This window comes from Callorhinchus milii, unplaced genomic scaffold (assembly GCF_018977255.1).
Source record: "Callorhinchus milii isolate IMCB2004 unplaced genomic scaffold, IMCB_Cmil_1.0 Scaffold7, whole genome shotgun sequence".
Taxonomy (NCBI): Eukaryota; Metazoa; Chordata; class Chondrichthyes; order Chimaeriformes; family Callorhinchidae; genus Callorhinchus; species Callorhinchus milii.
The window spans coordinates 1,436,373-1,460,412 of NW_024704748.1; the positions used below are offsets into that span (position 1 = coordinate 1,436,373).

The 24,040-nt window shown below is 45.7% G+C and overlaps 1 protein-coding gene across 7 annotated transcripts in view; it reads left to right on the forward strand.

Annotated features, from left to right (window-relative positions):
* The window catches only part of zgc:171482 (zinc finger protein), a 92,201-nt gene that overhangs the window by 18,000 nt on the left and 50,161 nt on the right, over positions 1 to 24,040 (forward strand). For all 7 annotated transcript variants that reach the window (XM_042336817.1, XM_042336815.1, XM_042336820.1 and 4 more), the window contains exon 4: positions 21,382 to 21,541. In XM_042336817.1, the coding sequence (XP_042192751.1) occupies positions 21,382 to 21,541 (160 nt within the window). The remainder of the gene's footprint in view (positions 1 to 21,381; positions 21,542 to 24,040) is intronic.

The window sequence follows — 24,040 nt, forward strand, 5'->3', positions numbered from 1 at the left end:
CTCCGTCAGCTGTCCTTATTACCACTCGCATGTTTCAGGGCAATTTGTGTCGGATTTGCCCTTTATTCTGGCTGTCGCTGTACAAATGGTTCGTTGTCAGGACATCGCTGAACAAGCGTTTCAATTTGAAAGGGAATCATTCAGAACTCGCGCTCAGATTTAGGAGTGCCGCAGTTCACACAATGCAGCTGTTTGTCTCCTGTGAACTAGACCTGCGTCTGGGGATTATCCGTCTCCAGCCCCGGTTTTGGGGGCAGCTGGGTGTTTTGACACATGCGGAAACCCATCACCGTTGCTTAAAAGTCTCCAAAGCAAACTGAGAATTCCATGCATCCCACCTACACATGGAAATCCCAGAGAGAGATTGTTGGAATGGAATGCGCTCTCTCTCCCTGGAAGGACGCATCCTGTTTACCTAATTCCAGAAAGTATTAGGCGTAGGTTGGCAAGAGCCAAGGCTTGGGGGCCCCAGAGTGTGTGTTGGGGTAACTGCTGGAGTCTAACCAGTTAAAACCCTCATAGCTTGCCATTGATAATACTGTCTGGCAAGCTTTCCCGCTGCTTGTCCAGCTAGGACCACCCTACCCATTAGGGCTTTGGCTTACAGGGTTAACAGGAGCTGAGTGGGTGGGTTCCCTGCCCCCAGTGACTGGTCTGCCCTTCCAAGTCCTAAGTTTCCTTTAAATTTCACTTTCAGACCTATCTCTTCAACTGCATGCCTAAGGTTATCTCCCCTTCTCCCTTGCTCCCACCCCACCTCTGTGGAGTGCTCCGAGACACTATCCTGCGTGTTAATGCAAGGATTGCCAGTTCGTAGGATATCAACTTGGTTCATCAATCAGCTGTTAAAGCCGAGTCCATTAACAACATGAATTGGATAAACACTTGTGGAAAAATAATATTAAAAGGTGTGAGAAAGAGTAGGGAGAAGTGATTGGAGTAGAGAGCTCCAGTGTGGGAGTGAACACCAGCACAGACACGATGGGAATGAGAGAGCAGGGAATAGGATTAGAGTAGAGAGCTTCAGTGGGGACACCATTCTATGATAAACAGCATAGAGAAATTCTTCCAGCTAATGACTTTAGTGGTTCAGCACACCCGAACATACAGCCCAACGGCCATTGAAATGCCCACAAGTCTATAGCGCCGTATCATGTCTTCTAGATGTCTTAAAGCGCTTCACAGAATATCCTGTAAAGTGAAGTGACTGTATATTTTGGCAGCAGAACGCGGCAGCCAATTGCGCACAGCAGTGTTCCACAAACAGTCGTGGATTGAGTGACCAAATTATTATTATTTTTAATTCATTTATTTTTGAAGGGACTATTGTCCCTGGAAAAGCGATTTTCCCCAATCGACTAGCAACCGGGTTCCTACTTACTGCAAAGTAAATAGAAGTGTGAGGAGTAAGGAAACTTGCCTAACGTTTTACCCCGTCCAGGAATCGAACCCAGTTCCTCTCGCTTGCTAGGCGAGTGCTCTAGCCAATAAACTACGGGACTTCAATGTTTGTGAGAGGACAGAGACAGAGGACATGGAAGGTTGGGTCACATAGGGAACCACCCAGCCCAAGGAGAATCAGATCTCTGTATGTGAGCTGTTCTGTATGTGACCTGCTGTGGAGGTGTGTCAAAGCACAATCATAGAGCTCTGTTGTTCTCAGAGACTCTCAGAACATTACAGCTCAGAAACAGGCCATTCGGCTCAGAAATGCTCCTTTCTCTTTTCACACAGTGCTGCAAGATCTTTAACATTCATCTGAACAGGTGCAGATGGGGAACTCATCTTAAGGTCTCGTTTGAAAGAAGCCAGACACGCACACACATATATAAACACACATACACACATAAACACATACATAAACACACACACACATAAACACACACACATGAACACACACACACATACACATAAGCACACATACATATACTTAAACACACACACACACATACGCATACACACATACACATAAACACACATAAACACACACATAAACACATAAACACACAGACATAAGCACACATACATACACTTAAACACACACACACATACGCATAAACACATAAACACACATACACATAAACACAGACATACACACACGCACACATACACGTAAACATAAATACACACGCACACATACACATAAACACACACACCCGCACACATACACATAAACACACATGCCCATAAACACACACACGTACACACAGAGCCCCAGTAATCTGCACTGTTTCCATATCCACATTGGGAAAGGTCCTAAATTAGTGTGGATATTGGGCTGTGCACTGCAGTGTTTAGTTCTCTCCTGACCCAGATTCAGAAGGTCCCCATTTAAAAATAAACCGTCTGTTCCTGAGAAATCAATCAGCGAATAACAATGGGCAGACTGCGAGAATAATTTCCCGACTATCAATTCTGTGACTCATCCTTTCAGTTCTGAGCGGGCGATTGCTTTAAGAGTCAAATTTTGGGGGAAAAATCAATTCATCCCAGCGCTCAACTGCAGATGTATCTCCTCTGGGAATACCGACCGGAAAATCTTTGACTCACTCCGAAATATAAAATCTCGGATTTCTTTCAAAACAGAATAAATCATTTAACACACCCCAGCCGTCCACACATCCCTCTGGTTTGTGTAGAGCTTGACATCAAACATTTATAGAATATGATTTTTATTGGTTGTATCAGATGAGAACCTGGCAGAGGAAATCTGTGCCACTTGATGTACGATGAATTTGAAGGCTCTCTTTTCCCAGATCTAATAATAAGGTGAAAATTACGACGTGTGCTATGCTAATTAGCACGTGTTGAAAACTCCGCCATGTTCAGTGGCTCAGTTTATCCACTGGGACACAGATGTGACTCTCCTCTCCTTCCCCCCAGCAAATGTTCTCAGTCACAGGAACAGCCTTCCAACAATAGAAATACTGAGGGTAATGTAAAGTGTAGTGACTGTGCGTGGGGGAGATGTGGTAGCTATTTGGCAAGATCTCTCATGCAGAAACACACACATAAACACACACACGCACACATACACACACACACACACACAATGACCAATTCATCTGGAGGATTGTTGGATGTGAGATGGGTTCTTTCTCTTCTTTTCCCAATCGCATTGTGAGATCTTTACCGTCCACCTGAACAGGGAGACGTTGGTCTCACGTGAAGGCCGGCGCCTCAGTCAATGTGTGCTCCCCCCGTTACTGCGCTGCAGGATCAGCCTGGACTGGTGCGCTCCAACTCTCTGATGTGGGGGCTCGAACCCACAACCCCCTGATGTGGAGGCAAGAGTGCGAATAGCTAAGCCAGATTGAATCTACAAGTGCTGCATAGGCAAGTGGAGCCCAGGGTATGTTGTGACTCCTGACAGTCCCCACCTCCGACTAAAACATGTTGTGTGTGTTTTTAGGTTTCACACCGTTCACTCTCAGACCTGTTAAATCCCACACATCGAGTGCAAATCACGAGTTGATTCTATTTTCTTCCTCCTCCCCTTGAGATGAAGGTTTTGGCTGGTGAGTTGTGGCACAGTTTGGCTCCCAGAGTCGGATTCCATGGATCCGAGTGTTGCTAAGCTCCTGCAGCGCTGTCCAGTTCATGACCTCATCTCTGTGGGTATAAAGCAGCAATGTGTGTCTCTCCCAACTCCTCCCAAACCACCTTGCCCCGTTTCCCATTCAGAAAGTTGTGGTTTCGAGTTCACAGTCCAGGCAGATCTCCGCCCCCACACCCTCCACCACCCCCCCCCCCCCCAACCCCCTCCAGCGCTGCGCAGTGCTGGGGGAGAGACGAGATGAGACAAGAAACCAAGTTAATTCACTGCTTGCCTGGAAAAACAGTTTTCCGCAAGATGTTTTGACATTGTTGGCACTATAACAAATGGGTCTACTTTGAGTTCACAGCCCAGGCTGATGGTCCAGTTCAGTGCAGGTGGAGGGGGGAGCACCACACTCTCGAGACGCCATCCTTCAGTTGAGATGTTCAATAATAATAATAATAATAATAATAATCCTTGCATTTGATATAGCGCTTTTCACGTCGGGAGGACGTCCCAAAGCGCTTCACAGAACACACTGTAAAGTGAATTGACTGTATATTTGTGGGTGAAACGCAGCAGCCAATTGCGCACAGCAATGTCCCACAAACAGTGGTGAATTGAAAATGACCAATTTATTATTGTTTGGTTTTGGAGGGATTATTATTAGGCTCTGTGTGGAGTAAGGAAACTTGCCCAAGGTTTCGCCCTCTGCCTGGAATTGAACTCAGGTCTCTCGCTTGCAAAGCGAGTGCTCTAACCACTGAGCTACAGGACTCCACAGGACTCCTCAAGGCAGTTCCCTGTCTGTCCCTGTTTAGGTGGACAGTAGAGATCTTGTGGCACTATTCAAAGGAGAACAACAACAACAACAACAACAACTTGTGTTTATATAGCACCCCTCATGCAGGGTAGTGTCCCAGAATGCGTTAGGGAGAAGGGAGTTTCTCTCTCGCAGCATCCTAACCGACAATCCCCCACACAAAAAAAATTAGTTGTTCACTTCATAAATGTTTAGGGAATGTTGCTGTACATAAATTGGTCTACGCATTCACCTGCAAAACACCCAGTCACTACACTTTACAATATATCCTGTGAAGCGCTTTGAGCCATTCTTCTGGCACGAAAGTCGATTGATATTATATCTTGTGTAGCGCTTTGAGACATCCCGTTGATGTGATAGGCGCTGTGTCAAATGGAAAGATTATTATTGTTTATCCCTGCTAGATATCCATGGATAACAACAACAACTTGCACTTATATAGCGCCCTCCACTCATGATCGCGTCTCAGAGCGCTTCACAGTGGGAGCCTGACTCCGGGGCGAGGGGAGAGGTGGCCGTAAGCACGGTTGAACAGGAAAGTCTTCAGGTGGGACTTCAAAGAGGGGAGGGAGGGGGGAAGGCAGAGGGATTGAGGGAGAGCGTTCCAGAGTTTTGGGGCGTAGTGGCTGAAAGCGCCACCTCTGATGGTGGGGCGGAGGGTGCGAGGGATGAGCAGGAGGCCGGTGCCAGTCGAGCGGAGGTGCTGACCGGGTGGTGGATTGTGGAGTGAGGAGGTCGGAGAGGGAGGGAGGGGCATTTATTAAACACTTTGAGGTGTTTATTTACGTAAAGGGTGCTGTATAAATGCAATTTGTAATTGTACACATTAGTGTGTATTAATATGTATCAGCCTACCATCTGCATAATGTGTTCAAGCTTGGGGAACGGGATAAGTGTCAGTCCTCCAAATATGTTCCAAAAATAGCCCTTGTAATCATTTTATATCAGTGCCAGCTTAATCTCTCACTGTGATTCAAGCAGGCTGTAAATAGAAGTCAAATTTGAAACCCAGAAGGCGAGAGTGTTTATTTGTCTATTAATATTGGGTTATTAATAGTCATTGCATTTTTGGAGCACCTGCGGTCGAAACATCACAAACCACTTCACTGATAGCTGCGTCAAATTGATAATAATAATAATCCTTGCATTTGATAGAGCGCCTTATCACGTCGTCGAGACGTCTCAAAGCGCTTCACAAGATTTACTGCAAAGTGAACTGACTGTATTTTGTGGGTAAAACACGGCAGCCAATTGAGCACAGCAGTGTCCCACAAACAGTCGTGGATCGAGTGACCAAATTATTATTATTATTTGATTTTTAGTTTAGTGACTGTGGTGTTTTGTAGGCAGTAGCAGCAACCTTGTGCACAGCCAGGTGTCACGAACAGGTGTGATCTGAATCACCAATTTTTATTCGGAAGGATTTGTTGACCAGGAGAGAAACTCTATTCTCTTCTCTTTTTAAATAGTGTCATGTATTTAATGTCTTCCTGACCAGGCACAGAGGGTGTCTTGTTTTAACCTCTCATCCGAAGAACGGCACATGCAAAGAACAGATGCACAATCACACACACACGCAGACACACACACACTTGCGTGCCCATGCATATCCACTGGATTGTAATGGTCAGCATTGCGGAAAATAGCCTCTGGAAAAAGTGTGAATGATTAATAAGGAATACTGGGCAGCAGACATTGAAGGATTATCTTAATCAGTGAGGACAGTTATCACTGAAACCTAGGAGCCAGCAAGCCCGAGGAAGGGTGTTATTGGTCTCTGTTAGATTTTTTATCAACAGCCAGAGAAAGGCCAAGGGCAGGCAGCCAGGCTGATCAATGATTCACAGTCACTGGGAACTGCCCATTCTCTCTTTCTTTCTCTTTCACAATGTCCAACAAACAGTCGAGAATGAAGTGACCACATTATTATTGAGGTGCCCTTCTTCATGAATGATCTTTGACTACGAATGTTAGCAGAATATTAATAGGAGTACCACTATTTAATCTGCCACCATAATAATATATTAATTGCAAGGATTTTTTTTCACCAAAAATGAATTTGAATCTAGTGGAAACTTCTCAAGTCTGCCTTTGTAACTGACCCACACGGTCAATCCATCAGCAGCAGGGAGCTATATATTCACTGCATATTCAGTGAAAGTCAGGTCAGGAAAAGATGCTTAAAATATTTAAGGCATGAATGATTTATTTGGACAGGAGATTATAAGACACAATTACAAAAATCTGAGACTATTTGTGGAAATCAACAGCTTTTAAAAGGAAATTCAATCAATTTTTTGGTCAGCCGGGTGTTTGACACATGCAGTAACCCCACACTTCGCTTAAGAGTCTCCAAACCACAACAAAATACAAATTTAAACCGCGCTTTTCATGTCAGAGGACGTTCCCAAGGATCTTAATATTCCTGGATAGCCGCCCGAGCTGTGGATGGGAGCCAAGGGGGTGGTTGGAGAGAGCAGAAAGATGACCGAAGAGGAAGGTCTTTAGACGGAGCTTGAGGAGTGGAGGGACTTGAAGACAAAGGTTAGGATCTTGGAATTGATCTTGAAGTCGAAAGGCAATGCATTCAAGATCCCAACAACTCACTGTCTGAAAATATTTCTCCTCACCTCCCCTCTGTTTCTTTTAATAACTATTTTAAATTGGTGTCCTCGGGCTACCGACCCTCCCGCCAGTGGGAATAGTTTCTCCTTGTTCACATTATCGAATCCCCTCATCATTTTGAAAACTTCTATTAAATCTCCTCTTAACTTTCTCTGCTCCAAGGAGAATAATCCCGGCTTCTCTACCTCTCCTGATAACTGAAGCCCCTCATTCCTGGTACCATTCTGGTCAATCTCCTTTGCACCGTCTCCGATGCCTTGATAGTGTGGGGCCCAGAACTGAACACAGACTCTCGCTGAGGCCTAACCAGTGTTTTATATAGAAGTTCATCAGAACTTCCTGACTTTTGTATTCTGTGCCCCTATTTATAAAGCCTCGTATCCCGTATTCTTTTTTAACAGCTTTATCTGCCTGTCCGGCCACCTTCAAAGATTTAATCATATGAATCCCCCGGTCCCTCTGTTCCTTCACCCCCTTTAAGATTGTAGCCTCTAATTTATATGTAATTGGGTGATGTGTAAAGTTAGCGCAGTGGGAGAGATGAGGTGCAGTGTTTAGATGCGGTGCATTTAAGTGCAGATCAGCAAGAGCCAAGGCTTAGAGACAGTAGAGCGTGTGTTGGGGTAACGAGCCACTGTACCACCTGCCACAGAGCAGCAAGTACTGGGAAACTACCCACTGATGTTGAGAATCCCGGCCTCCAGCACCTTTCCTGGTAACCGTTTCCAGGCCACTGGCTTTTCCAGATGAATTATCCAGGCACTCTTGGAAATGTCCTCAGAATTTATGGCTTGCTTGCGTGTGCTGGTATACACCAAGCAGTGATTCACTCTGTGTATCGAGGGAAGTGAGTGTCAGCTGAGAGCAGAATGAGGATGGATGAGGGTGATGTGTGAGGTTGGTACCTGGAGCTAGGTTTATATCTGAGTTGCTCCAAGGCAGAAGCGTCAATCACAGTTTAAATGGGTCGCGTTTTATGCACTCAGTCTTCAAGAGAGAAATGTGAATAAAACTGTGTAAAAGGGAAGGATTTGCTCCTGCCTTGTGCTGTATGGCTCCTGTGTGTGTATCTCGTTGCCGGCTCCTGTGTGTTCAGTACTCGGTAAATGGGGTGATCCTGATCTCCTGTAGGACAGCTGCTGATTGCGTCAGTGTCAACTCCTGCACATGTCCACTGGAAATTGGGTAATTTGTCAGCACAGTGGAAGGGGTGAGATTGAAGAACAGGACAAACTACACTGTTCATAGAGTAGACGCATGACAGGATTCTCAATCACAGCAACAGTAATTACAGTCACAGAGAATACAGTCCAGTAGAGGGCAATACACCCTATCGTGTCTGTGCTGGGGCTCGCTCCCACAATGGAGCTCTACTCTAACCCCATTCCCTGCTCTCTCTCTCTCCCACGTCTGTACTGGGGCTCTCTCCCCCACTGGAGCTCTCTACTCTAACCCCATTCCCTGCTCTCTCTCTCTCTCTCTCCCCATCGTGTCTGTGCTGGGGCTCACTCCCCCACTGGAGCTCTCTACTCTAACCCCATTTCCTGCTCTCCCTCTCCCCCCATCGTGTCTGTACTGGGGCTCACTCCTCCACTGGAGCTTTCTACTCTAACCCCATTCTCTGCTCTTCAGTATTATATTTCCTCATTTATTTGACACAGTTTTGTTTTACACATTCATATTGTCTCAGTCAGTTGCATTCCCGCCTCTGCTTCAGAAGGTTGTAGATTTGAGCCCCAAATTGGGAACATTGAGCACTTAGTCCAGGCTGAGACTCCAGCACAGTGCTGGAGAGATCACTAGATTGTCAGAAGGCGCCATCCTTCGGGTGAAGCGTTAAAGCCAAGCTCCCCAACTGCTTCTGTTCTGGCGGACGTTAAAGATCCCGCAAATCGAGAAGAGAAGGGAGTTTCTTGATGACCTGTCTGACAAGCCCTCAGATATATTGATCACTGACTCCAGACTCCACTATTGCTGTGTGCAAATTGGCTACTGCGTTCCTTCGAAACCTTGGGCAAGTTTCCTCACTCCATACGCCTAATAATAATCCCTCCAAAAAACAAAAACAATAATCCACGGCTGTTTGTGGGACTCTGCTGTGTGCAATTGGCTGCCGCGTTTCGCCCACAACTATACAGTAAATTCACTTTACAGTATATCCTGTGAAGCGCTTTGAGACGTCTCAAAGACGTGAAAAGTGCTATATCAAAAGCAATGATTATTATTATTATTAACACTCTCTACAGTGAAGTCTGATGTGAAAGGCGCAGTATCAAATGCAAGGATTGCTCTTATTGCTGTGTACAGTGCGAGCTAGCCAGTAAGCTACACAAGGTTAGAACAACGTTATGCTTGATTTGCTGTCGAGTGGCCTTGAGATGCAGCAAAGCATTTGATCATCAGGAGTTTGACAGAGCCCAGGATTTTACCACTCCTTCCTGCACTCCCAACCATCCCCCCCACTCCCCCCACAATCCCTGTTTTATTTATAGGAAAGCGTTCAAATCAGATTCACAGGCTCGACATGAAATATACAAAACATTAACTTAACAGAAAGCATTGATACAAAGACCTTCTCGTGGGGTAGAGTCTTGGAGCGCTGAACAATAATAATATTATAATAATAATAATCCTTGCATTTGATGTAGCGCTTTATCACGTCTTCGACACGTCTCGAAACGCTTCACAGGATATATTGTAAAGTGAAGTGACTGTATATTTTGTGGGCGAAACAATGGCGGAGTTTGACGCTGAGCCGGGGAGAAAGGGGAGTTACCCCTTTCAGTCCACACCTCAATACATTCCCCTTCGACCGTGCCCCAAGCCTTGCAAAATCAAAGAGGAAAGTCTTCAGGCGCTGACTGAACTTCTTGTCAGCCTGAAAAGCTCTGCCCATCATTTATACATTGCTGTTTATACTGTTAGTGATGCATAAATATATATTTGGGATAATTTCCATAATTTATGCAATCTATTGGTGAAATCCGTGTTTGATCTTTCCACACAAACTAACCTCCAGCAGCCGTCTGATTGATTTGTGTAAAGCGCGTTTAAAGTCTGCATTTATTAAATTACATTTGTCGCATTTAAATTTAAAATGTCTGTTTATATTAAAAATTCAATTCCATCATCTGGTGACTGCCAGATACTTATACAAACTGTGAAGGCAAAACTAGGAACAAGCAGGGAATAGGATTAGATAGAGAGCTCCAGTGGGGGAGCGAGCCCCAGCACAGACACGATGGGGAGAGAGAGAGCAGGGAATGGGATTAGAGTAGAGAGCTCCAATGCGGGAGCGAGCCCCAGCACAGACACGATGGGGAGAGAGAGAGAGCGAGGAGTGGGGGGATTAGAGTAGAGAGCTCCAGTGGGGGAGCGAGCCCCAGCACAGACACGATGGGGAGAGAGAGCAAGGAATGGGGGGATTAGAGTAGAGAGCTCCAGTGGGGGAGCGAGCCCCAGCACAGACGCGATGGGGAGAGAGAGAGCAGGGAATGGGGTTAGAGTAGAGAGCTCCAGTGGGGGAGCGAGCCCCAGCACAGACACCATGGGGAGAGAGAGAGCAGGGAATGGGGTTAGAGTAGAGAGCTCCAGTGGGGGAGCGAGCCCCAGCACAGACGTGGGAGAGAGAGAGAGATTAGGGAATGGGGTTAGAGTAGAGAGCTTCAGTGGGGGAGCGAGCCCCAGCACAGAAACGATGGGGAGAGAGAGAGCAGGGAATGGAGTTAGAATGGAGAGTTCAGTGGGGGAGCGAGCCCCAGCACAGACGTGGGAGAGAGAGAGATCAGGGAATGGGGTTAGAGTAGAGAACTTCAGTGGGGGAGCGAGCCCCAGCACAGACACGATGGAGAATGGGATTAGAGGACCCGTTTAGAGTGAAGTCACCGGTTGGCTTGATGAGCCGAATGGTCTTTTCTCATTCTTTTCCTCCTCAACTCAAGTGTTGATGTTGTTCCAGCCTACTGTTGTCTTGTATTACTGAGCATGGAGTTTTGCCCCGCTCCCCGATAGATAGCTGGCAAAACAGTCATTTGTAGCCACAAGTTTGTGAGGGAGAGGATGAGTCCAATTCAAATCGACTGATTCACATCTTGTGAAAGTCACTGTGATGTCTCCACCTCTTCAGTATCACTATTATTTCATCATTGAATTTGTCACTCTGCATTAACCTTATTGAAATTCATTAGCACCTTGTCTCTTAGAAAGCACATCACTACTGGATCCAATCCTCGCATTCAGTGCTGTTTGCCAAATTCCAATGCCTTACACAACCACAACATAAAGGGAATGCCCAGGTTCCGGAGAAAAGCAGAGCGACTAGGCTCATCCGCATTGTTAGAGGGATGAGTATGAGCAATGACTGGATAAGCTTGGACTCTTCAGCTTTGAGAAGAGACGTCTTATAGAAGATCTTACTGACGGATATTTGATGTTAAGTGGGATTGAGAGTAAACCCAGAACAATATTTTCAGATACACCAAGAGGCACAGATTCAGAATGTGAAAGGAAATGTCAAGGCAGATACCAGGAAGTATTTCCTTACACAGAGGGTAGTTAACAGCTGGAAGGGTAACTCACACCATGATGATGGACTCAAGAAACAGCTGGATGCTGGAATGGGAGGCTTATCAGTTAGAGATTCTGGAAAAATTGAGATTAAATGGCTCAGTGGTAGCGCTCTCACCTCTCAGTCGGAAGGTTGTTCAAGTCCCACCTCAGGACTTGGAATCACATAGACTACGATGACGCTCCAATGCTACGATGGGAGAGTGTTGCATTGTCAGAAGTGTCACCTTCAGATGAGACGTTAAACCAAGATCCCATCTGTTTGTTCAGGTGGACGTTAAAGATCCCGCGGCGCTATTTGAAAAGAAAAGCGAGTTTCTCTCTCTCCCCGTGTCCTGGCCAATAATCACCCAAATAATATTGGGCACTCACTCCACGACTGTTTGTGGTACATTGCTGTGCTCAAATTGGCTGCTGTGTTTCGCTCACAAACTTCACAGTCACCCCACTTTACAGTATATTCTGTGAAACGCCTTGAGACGTCTCAACCACGTGATAAGCCACTATATCAAATGCAACGATTATAAGGATTATTGTAAGTTCTGGTCCGTTGATGGTCGTTGCTAAATATTCAACATAAACAATCCTTAAATTTGACACAGCACCTTATCGAATGGGCGATAACATCTCAAAGCACTTCATCAGATTTGCTGTAAAGTGTAGTGACGGTGTATTTTGTGGGCGAATATACTGCCAACAGTTTCTAATTAACTCCAATATTACTATTAAGACTGCATCATAGAATGTAGAATCTATTAAGAGAAGACTTATAGAAGTTTTCAAAATTTTGACGGGATTTGATAGGTTGAACAGGAGAAATTATTTCCACTGGCGGGTGGGTTGGTAACCCAAGGACACCGATTTAAAATAGTTGTTAAAAGAAACAGAAGTGAGATGAGGAGAAATTATGTAAATCCAAGTTGTTGGGGTTGATTTGGAAGCTCTTTTCAAAAAGCAGCACAGACATGATGGGCCGAATGGCCTCCTTCTGTGCTGTATAATTCTATGGTTCTTATCTGAGTCTTCACGTGTTAGTGAATTGATAAATTTGAGTTTGATATTGAAGTTGGGATTGGATGTGTAATGTGGCCCGCATGAGGTCCCTGTACATCCACTAATTGTTCTAATGAGCGAAGCCGAGTGCTCTTAATTACTCAAACCAGGGAAACCTTGTTAAAAAGCAAAGTCTTCAAAGACAAATCCTTTGAGCTCATGTAAAATGTTCATGTAAAAGTAAATTTGGGATTAAAAAGGGGGGGGTGTAATTTATCAATGAAGATTTCTGCATGTACTTAGGATGATTCTCATCAACAACAACAACAATGACAACAATGACTTGCATTTATATGGCGCCCATCACCAGGGTAGGGTCCCAGAGTGCTTGACAGTGGCAGAGCATGACCTCGAGGCGGGAGGTGACCGTAGTCGCAGTCGAAGAGGAAGGTCTTCAGGCGGGACCTGAAAATGAGGAAGGAAAGGGCAAGGAGGAGGGACAGAGGAAGTGTGTTCAGGAGTTTCGGAGTTTGAAAGCGCAGCCACTGATGGTGGAATGGAGGGCACGAGGGACAAGTAGGAGGCTGGAGCCAGTCGAGCAGAGGCAGCGGGTAGTGGGTTGAGGAGTGAGCAGGTGGAAGAGGTAGGGAGTTGCAAGGGTATGAAGTGATTTGAAGATGAACTCTCTCGGGAACGCTTCTCCTTTGTCCACAACCCAGCTTCAAGGAAGTCAAGACTGGAGTCGCGTGGAGGCTATCTTCACCCACGTCGGGTTGGATTTGCTAGCACCTGTGGGAAGCACTGATTGTCTAATGCACCATGATATTTGAAGAGATATTAAGAAATATCCTGTAGTGTATTGGTTAAAGCACTCACCTTGCAAGCAAGAGGACCTGGGTTCAGTTCCCGGGCAGAGGAAAATCTTAGTAGGAAACCAGTTGTTAGTCGATTGGCGGATCACTTTCCGGAGGTGATAATCTTAAAAAAAATGTGGCTACTCAATCCACGATTTGTGGGGCACTGCTTTGCACAATTTGCTGCCACGTTTCTCCCTCAAAATACACAGTCAATTCACCTTACAGTATATTCAGTGAAGCGCTTTGAGACGTCACAATAAAGTAATAAGTGGCTATATCAAATGCAAGGATTATTATTATTATTAAACTCAGGTCACATCTGTGCCATTTGGTCATTAAAAATCCCACAGTGCTTTTGGAAAAGAGAAGAGAGTTTCTCTCTCCTGGTGTCCTGGCCGACAATCCTCCTGACAAATTAGTCATTCACTTCATGGCTGCGTGTTGGATCTTGTGTACAAAATGGTTGCTACATTTGCCAACAAAGAGCTTTGAACTGTTTTGTTACGATAAATGTTGAATCAAATACAAGGATTATTATTACAAATCATGTCATAAACTGGACCCCAATGTCTACTTGCTATTCTTCGACGGAGAGAGTCTGTTTCTCCACTGACAATCAAGATTAAATTGTCCTCTTCAATCTCCATCATCTCTGCCTCCAAGCGCTGGGAATTTCTGAGTCTTGTGGCCATCATTCTTTTTTCAATGAATAACAACCTGAGCTGGGTTTAGACTTTTCCCAGTGTCTAAAGCTTATATTTAATGTAAGCGCTCTGGGACGTTACTCTGCGAGAGGGGGCGCTATTTAAATGCAAGTTGTTGTTGATATTTAATGTAGTGTCTGTAACGTTGAAATGTCTCAAAGCACTGTGCAGGGAAATTGCTGCCAAGTGTAGTGACAGTGTATTTGTAGAAAACAACACAGCAAGATCCCACGAATAGCCATGGAGTGAATGACCATTTTTATCTGAGGGATTATTCGCCAGAAACTCCCTTCTCCTCTCCAATAGTTCAATATGTTCAACCTCTTCACAGGCTTGCTTTGTGTTACTCATGGTTTGATAATTGTCTCCTCAAACTGTAGCCTCTTGCCTCGGCAGACCTGAAAATATTGCATTGGGTTTCGCACTCATTAGCATCTCGTAGACCTCTATTAAAATCCACATCAAGACTTTGTGCTCAGAATCCATGCTGACTCCACAATGCAGTGGTTGGTGGGGTATGGGAGTGGGGGAGGAGAGAACATTGCATCCTTCAAATGAGATGCTAAACACTTGGAAAAGAGAGTTCCTCACAGAGTCCTGACCAACAGTCCTCAAAGTCACTCAGCCACTCACTTTACAACTGTTTGCAGGGACATCGCTGTGTGAAAAATGGCTGTCACACCCACAAATACACAGTTGCTTTCCTTGACAGCAGTTCCGTTTGGGACATATCAAAATTAATGGGCGTTGTATCAAAGAGAAGAAGAATATAGTGGAGAAAACCTGGAATGTGTATTCATTATTTATCCCAACAAAGTTGGCTCCCTCTGCAGTCCATATGTTTTTGATTCAATGTGTGCTTGACTTACACTAGGGATTATTATTATTATAAAGGTCTGTCCATCTGCTGAGATCTCTATCTCAGTGGAGTCCTGTAGCTCAGTGGTTAGAGCACACGCCTTGCAAGCGAGACACCTGGGTTCAATTTCAGGCAGAGGGCGAAACCTTGGGCAAGTTTCCTTACTCCACACAGAGCCTAATAATAATCCCTCCAAAAACCCAAAAAATTATAAATTGGTTATTTTCAATCTACGACTGTTTGTGGGACACTGCTGTGCGCAATTGGCTGCCGCGTTTCGCCCACAAATATACCGTCAATTCACTTTACAGTCTATTCTGTGAAGTGCTTTGAGACGTCGAGAAGACGTGAAAAAGCGCTATATCAAACGCAAGGATTATTATTATTATCTCTTTTCAATGCTGCAGTTTAGGTGAACGTTGGCACCAAAGGCCCCTTCTACACAAGTTCCCTGGTGGCACTCTGATCATCTTTTGGCATCATTGCTTTGCCAAGAATGGCATGGCTCTGCTTATCTCCGACAGAGATGACCTTTAAATGTGACACATTTTACGTAAGCGCACAAACACGTCTCACAGAAAGTGTGTTTGCTCCTGTGAGAACACTCATCTTATTGGAGGCAGGGCTGGTGACTGCGCTCCCTGACTAAACTCCTGTCTCATCTCATTAGGCAGCCAGTGGTCTCCAGCCCTAATCTATATGTCATCCGTGTCTATCTGGATAAACATGTTTTGCAAGACAGCTGCGCATTCCTGTAATTGCCCGGCTTCCTGCCAACCTACCAATTCTTAGATGTTCAGTGACATTTTTTAACTTTGATGCCATTCAGCTGAAGGAACAATAAGAGCAGCCCCCGTCCCAAGCAGAGCGTAGTGGTTAGCACAATCGCCTCGCAAGCGAGAGAACCCGGCTTTCATTCCTAGGCGAGGCGAAAGAAACCTTGGGCAAGAGTCCTTACCCCGCACGCCTCGGTTTACCCAGCAGTAAGTAGGAACCCGGTTGTTAGTCGATTGACGGATCGCTTTCTGGGGGTAATATTCCCTTCAAACGTAAATCCCCACTCAAACCACGACTGGAACTTGCGTTTCCCCCACAAAATAGAGTCACTCCACTTTACAACAACAACAACAACAACAAGATTCCATTTATTGAGCGCCTTTCACGTCGGGAGGACGTCCCAAGGCGCTGATACAATATAATGATACAATATATCCTGTGAAGCGCTTTGAGGCGTTTCAATGATGTGATAAGGCGTTGTATTAAATACAAGGATTATATATCATAAATGAAAACCCAGTTTAAGCAATTTCTGCACAATCAAAAATTTTAAGCGGAACGCCTTTCAGGCTCAGACTAGATGGAATTTCGAGCCCCAGTGATAATCCACTTCTGATCTCCCACACGCTCACACTCTGCACGCCCAGCCCTATCCACACACTGGTTTATACAGCAGCAAAGTTTGTGTAAAAAGTGTAAGAAGCAGGACACAGAAGCCTCTGTTTCACAGGCTGTTTATTTATTAATTCATTCAGTTATTCGGGTGATATAACAGACGGAAACGTGCTGATGGACTGATTGTGTCTAAGGTTACTGCAGGTTAAAAAGCAGGTTAATTGGTGAATGTTTTCAGTGTTGGTTGGGATGTTTAAAAAATTGTTCTACGTGAATTAGGAGCAATAATATCAATAACAACTAAGAAAAATGGGCGCCTTTCACATAAAATAAATGTCCTGAGGCTCTGTAAAAGTGAGGTTGAATAGAAATGAATGTGGATGTTGTTGCAGAGCGGAATGCATGTCGCCCACAAAATACACAGTCAATTCACTTTACAGTATGAAGCGCTTTGAGACGTCTCAACGACATGATAAGGCACTATATCAAAGGCATGGATTATTATTATTATTATTATGGCAGTTAACCCTCACCAGGGATGACCCGCACACCACACTGAGACAAGCAGCCAATTCATCTGAATCTAAGGATGAATTTGAGGGTGAGGAAGGAGAATAGAAACCCGGATAAATCAAGAGAATGATTCTACATTTTTCTCAAACAGCAAAGGCAGAGAAATCCCTTTACATCCACCTGAATCGCAAGACAGATGGAACCAAAATGGAAGCTGATGGAATAGTCCATTGGGAATCTGTATAGTGGGAGTGATGGGAAAGGGATTGAGCCATTTGGATTGCAGCTATGGATCACCATTTGTATAAAGAAATACTTCCTAGTTTCCGTCCTGAAATTGTCCCTCAAACCACTTAGCCCTTTCTGCTGACAGAATTTCTCAACATTAGTGAGGTGTTTCACATCAAGTGGAGAGCGACGCTCACAAGGCTGTTGATTAATTTGAAGACTTTCAAAGGCTCTTGACAAAATTCCACTCAAAGGATTTCTAATTAAATTAAAGGCCACAATCTGGCAAAGCAGTTTATAGGGCTCACAGGACCAGACACACAGACAGGCCTGTTCAGTGGGAGCTGGCAAACAGGGAAGGTTGTACTGCGGTAATGGAATCACACAATGTTACAGCACAGAAAACCTATCTGCCCTTCCAGACAGATTTACATAGATTTCTACAGCAAAAAAAACAGGTCATCTAATCCAGTGTTGATACTGCACAAGAGTCTCACTCCACTCCTTATTCCCTCTCACACCCTTTCTATTCCTTTCCCCCCAGCATCTATTCAATTCCCTTGCCACTACGCCCCAAAACTCTGGAACGCTCTTCCTCTATCCCTTCGCCTTGCCCCTTCCTTCCCCATCTTCAGACCGTGCCTGAAGACCTTCCTACTCGACCGTGCATATGGTCTCTTCCCCCTGGCTTGGCGTCGAGCTCCGCCACTGTGAAGCGACTCTGGGACGGTCCCCTGCGTGAGGGGGCACTGTGTAAATGCAAGTTGTTGTTGTTAAAGACACTTCTTAAAACTCTGCTTCAGTGAAGGTTTGCGATAGGAAATCTCATATTCCCGCCATCCTTTTTGCAAATAAATATTCCCTACCCTTTTTTCGCTTGTTGTGAGTATCTTAAATTTGTGCCTTTCCTGACCGCCTCACCAACCCGTGAAAATACCCCAACACTATCACTGTTAATATCCGATAGTGCGAGGGAATAGCACAAGGTGGTGTCCCAGCTGACTCTGTCCAGGTTAATTCAACCTCTTACATGGTCTACACTCAAACCCATACTGTCCACACTCAACCCCTTACACTGTCCCCACTCAGCGCCTTACACTCTCCACACTACCACCCCCACCACACACACACACACACACACACACACACGCTGAGTTGACTTCCAGAAGAAACTCTGCCTTTTTGTGCGTTTCACAAGCACTGTATTTGTGAATTAGCCGGGATTTAGGAGCAGTGACTTTCTCATCCCGGTGTTTCCAAACTAGACCACGGTTTGACAGCTCTGTTTAAGGCCAGGACTGAGTCAACCTCTCCCCCAACCCCCTCCTACACCATGAACTCCCATGGACACAGGCTGCACAAGGGGTGGTAACCCGAGAGTTGTAAATCTGCTGAAATGAAGCCGTCTGGAGGGGCCGGGCGGCAGGCTACCCTCTGGGCTCATTCTCTGTAGCTCCCGCAGCTCCAGCTTGGACTGTGTCACAGCCCATAAACTCTCTCTCAGCTCATTTACCAGAGAGCCTCCAAACTGCTGCTCCAGCAGCTTTTCCTAATTAAGGTCTGGACCATCCGGAAACATTCACAGGCTCCACATCCTCCGCTCCTAATCACTTTGTCTCTTTCTTCTCTCTCTGCAGAACAGATCTATCTTGCTTTCTTTCCTCCCCACCTTCAAATCCCACCTAATGTCCTTTCCTTTTTGATCGTGCTTACAGTCACCTCCCCTATCCCTCTTGTCAGACTCCGCCACTGTGAAGCGCTCTGGGTCGCTACCCTGGGGGGGCGGGCGCTGTGTAAATGCAAGTTGTTGTTGCTGTTCATTCTTTCTTTCCTCATGAATCCTTTAGATGAGACATTCAACTGAGGTTCTGTCTGTCAGGTGGATGTTAAAGATCCCACGGCCCTGTTCGAAAAGAGAAGGGAGTTTTTTCTCTCTCACGCTGTGACTGGCCAATAATACTCCAAATAAAATTGGTCGCTCACTCCATGGCTATGCCAAACTGGTTGCCACATTTCACCCCAAAATATAGTCGCTCCACTTTACAATATGCCCTGTGAAGCGCTTTTAGACGTCTCAACGACGTGATAAGGCTGTATTAAATGTGAAGATTATTATTATTACGAGGTCACCGCACTTTGCAGTATAGAATCGAAGACGTTTACTGTGCAGAAGGAGGCCATTTGGCCTATGGTGTCTGCCCCAGCACTCAGAGCAAGGTGTATTTTCATTCCCACGGCCCGGTCCTATCCCCACACCCTGTCCAGCCTCCGTCCTTCATTTACCTGCCTTCTCCCCTCTTGAAACCCACAGTGGGCTCTGCTCTGTTTCTGTGCTGTAATAATCTGTGATTCTTAAGATATGGGGGAGGAATTTGTACCTTATACATCGAAACGTTTCAAAGAGCTTTGCAGCAATTAATTAGATAAGTGTTTGATTTGTAGCAGTTTTGAGCATACAGTGATCCCAAGGTAAATGGGCAATTTATCAAAAGGCAACATACTGCAGATGCTGGAAATCTGAAATAAAAACAGACGACGCTGGGAACTCTCAGCAGGTTAGGCAGCATCTATGGAGAGAGGAAAGGAAAGGAATGTGAGTTAATGTTTCAGGTCGATGGCCTTTCATCAGAAAGTTCATCAACCTGAAACGATAACTCACTTTCCTCTCTCCATAGATGCTGCTTGACCTGCTGAGTGTTCCCAGCGACTTCTGTTTTTATTATGGCCAATTTTCCAATACTGTGCTAGAATCTGTAATGTCCATCACTAAAGACACAACCTTTAATATCTCATCCAAAGATCAACATCTCTAACAATGCAGCACTTTCCCTCTCAACCCCACACCCAGTGGTGCAAGTGGGGGGGGGGGAGCATTGTCAGAGCTCATGTCCTTTGGATGAGATGTTAAACTGAGGTCCTGTCCTGTGCATATTCAGATGGATGTTAAAGACTGGAAAAGAGAAGGGTCTTTCTCTCTCTCCCTGGTCAACAAATCAGCACATAAAATTGGTCACTCATTTCATGGCTGTTTGTGCAGCGTTGCTGTGCGCAAATTAGCTGCCGCGTTCGTCTACGAATGTGTAGTCGCCGCACTTCACAGTAAAATCCTGTGAAGCACTTTGAGGCATCTCAATGCCTAATGAGACGCTGTATGAAAAGCAAGGATTATTATTTTTACTGCCCTGGAGCATCAGCCTGGACTGGGATTTGTGATGATGGTCTTGAACCCACATTCCGCAGGCGAAGGTGATGCCAGCTGAGCCAAAACTGATGCGAGTCTTTATATCATAAACAGTCAAAATAAATCCTGCCCCAGACACAAAAGCATCCTCTATAATGTGATTCTCTCTCTGAAGTCTCCATTGTTGTGTTGTTAATATCCACTCTGCGCATTAATGTGGGGTTTTTTTCATTATGCAGGATGATAATTGTTTTTGTAACTGCAGTGCATTAACAGGTAATGTAACTCCGAGCTGTTTGGAGTGACAAGGAATTATTGCCATTGTTCGTTTAATGACAAGTTGCCCCCAGGAGACACTTGGTATGCATTTCTCTGGGTTCCATTCAGAGAGCTCTTTTGTGCACAAACAGAGGCTTCGATACGTAATGTTGTCACGGGCTCAACACCTCCCAGACCTAGCCTTCGAGATTTTTTTGCCTTAAAGGTAAAATTGCACAGAATTGAACCCAGCTGTTGAAGGGATCATTAGCCACGGAAAACGATCCGCCAATCCACTAACAATACTGCTAGGTAAACAGAGGCGTATGGAGTGAGGAAACTTGCCCAACGTTTGGTCCGGCTGGGAATCGAACCTGCGTCCTCTCGCTGCAGGACAAGTGCTCCAACCACTGCACTATACGATTCCATTTGGTATAGCAGCTGTGATGTCAAAATGTCTCAAAGCGCTTTGAAGAGTGTTTCTTATAAAGTGCAGTGACTGTATTTATAGGCAAACACGGCAGCCAATTTGCACACAGCAATGTTCCACAAACAGCCCTGAAGTGCATGGCTGATTTATGTGGTGGATTGTCAGCCAGGACATCGGAGGAGAAATTCCCTCTTTAATGTCCTAAACAGGCACAGACGATACCTCGGTTTAATGTCTAATCCGAAGGACAGCGCCTCAGATAATCTAGCGCTCCCCAGTATTGCACTGAGGCGTCAGCCTGGACTATAAGCTCTGAGTCCCTGCCTTATGCTATACCTGGTGAAATGACATTTTGTGCGTGTGTTTATATAAAGCTATAAACCCTGTTTTTTGTTGTTTTCTCCCCATCTCCAGGACAGTGATGATGGAGAGGTGGACAAAAACAAATGCTGCAGCTTGTGTAACATGTTCTTCACCTCGGCCATCGTTGCCCAGTCACATTATCAGGGGAAGACCCACGCCAAGAGGCTGAGGCTGGTGCTGGGGGAGTCGGCAGACCCCCCAAGGATAACAGGTAAGCTTCTCCGGGACACCTCGCGCTCTCTGCTCCCACACCTCAGCTTTCCACAGCTAATCCGAGACCCTCACTATCTATCCCTGTGTGTGTCATATAATAACACCGTGTGTTACTGGCTGTAACAATGTATTGTAGAATAACACAGAGACTTTGCCTCGCTCTCTTCTTTGCCTCCTTCAACAACAACAAATTACACTTGTATCACATCGGAAAGATGTCCCAGGGCGCTGGACAGTCAGGGGTTTTTGGACCTGGGCTGGTGGTTGGGATCAGGAGTGGTGGGGGTGGGGGCGGGGAGCGTAGAGGTAGGAGGGTGACTGATGGCACGGACGAAGAGGAGGATCTTGAGACGGGTCTTGAAGGGGCAAGGGAAGAGGCAAGGCGTAGGGACTGTTGGATGGAGTTCCAGAGGGTGGGTGGTAGAGTGGCTGAAGGCCCGCCCACCAATGGTGGGGCGGGCAAGGCGGGGAGGTAAAACAGGCCGGAGCCAGCTGAGCGGAGGGAGCGGACAGGTCCCTTCGCCTCGCCCCCTCCCTTGGCTCCTTCAAGGCCCAACTCAAGACCATCCACTTCGACCCTGCCTTCAGTCACCCTCCTACCCCTACCCTCCCTGCCCTCCTCCCTTCCTTATCCCAACTCCCAGTTTGAGTCGAAATCCCTGACTGTCCAGCTCCTTAGGACGTCCTCCCAAAATGAAAGGTGCAGTACAAATATAATTTGTTGTTGTGTGTTACTGGATATAACACACCTGACAAGATGGGGGAAAGAACAGGGAATAGGATTAGGGTAGAGAGCTCCAGTGGGGGAGCGAGCCCCAACACAGTCACGATGGGGAGAGAGAGAGAGAGAGAGAGAGAGAGAGCAGGGAATGGGGTTAGAGTAGAGAGCTCCAGTGGGGGAGCGAGCCCCAACACAGACATGATGGAGAGAGAGAGAGCAGGGAGTGGGGTTGAGAAGAGAGCTCCAATGGGGGAGCGAGCCCCAACACAGACACGATGGGGAGAGAGCAGGGAATAGGATTAAAATGGAGAGCACTAATGCAGCTACGAATAGCCTGGTAGATCGTAATTTGTATGATTAATATTTGAAAGAGCACACACTGGTTACGTGCAGTTTGTGCAAAATCTAATTACAAAGGAGCTGGGCACTGCAGGGCAGGTCAATTCAATTCAGTTTAATGTTAGAAATGAATAACGCTTCACAGCTAGTTTGGTCGGAGCAGAGACTGAGTTGCAGGTAGTGGAGGACAGAATGTTTGAGGCAGACACTGGCTGCTTAGAAAAACATCTCAATTACTGGAGCGCAGAAATTACATTTTGTGTTTCCGATCGAGCGCTGTGATCTGGTCCTTTAATTCCTGAGCAGTCATTTTCTCAGTGGTGATATGTTAATTGGCATCTCTCACACAGTGCTCTGTGTCTTGCATTTCCTTTGCTCCCAATTTTTTCTTCCTCTGCTGACTTGTGCTGGCATTTGCTAGTCAGTCAGTTTGACTCCCGGAGGGGCCAGTCTTCACGTGAGAATCTAACATTGCCTCTGGAACCCTCTGCCTTGCCCCATCTTTGCCCGTCTTCAGATCGCACCTGAAGACTTTCCTCTTTGACCTGTTCTTCCGGTCATCTCCTCATTCTCCTCAGCTCAGTGTGAAACTATGTCATTAATAAATAATAATGTCGGTCACTCAATCCACGACTGATGGTGGGACACTGCTGTGCACTACTAGCCGTGTTTCGCCCACAAGATATAAACACTCAATTCACTTCACAGTATATTTTATGAAGCGCTTTGAAAGGTCTCAAAGACTTGATAAGGCGCTATATCAAATGCAAGGATTATTATTATTGTTATTCAGTCCAAGACCTCCCGCTGTGTGAAGGGTACTGTCTGTGTAAATGTAAGTTGTCGTTGTGTTTTGCAAACACAGAAGCACAGATTTGCCAAGTCCAAATCTGTCTCCACCGCAGAGCCTCAAATTTTCCCCAGTCTTAGCCTTAAGGCCATTGTCTTAAAATTTACGATCACACAGAATAGTGGTGAGTTCTCCAGGACACTTCCAGAATGAGGTAAGTAGGGTGCATCCCTTAAAGTGAAATGGGTGTACGTTCTGTTCAGACACAGGGCTGATTTCGTTGGTGTGTGTATGCGGAACTCTCAATCTGGTTTGGACGCTATGAAGCACCATGATGGGTTGCTGAGTGTGTCAAACATCCGGCTGACCAAACAAAAATAAGCAGAGAGAGTAGAGAAAAAGAGAGTGAGAATAATATTATAATAATAATGCTTGCATTATCACATCTTCGAGACGTCTTAAAGCGCTTCACAGAATATACTGTAAAGTGAATTGACCGTATATTTGGTGAGCGACACTTTTGTGGATTGAAGTGACCAATTTTTTTTGAAGGATTTGACAGAGAGAAGTTGAGAAAGAGAGAGAGAGAGAGATGTCATAATAGATAGAAAGAGGGTGGAGGTAGGGAGAGAGAATGGGGGGGTGCC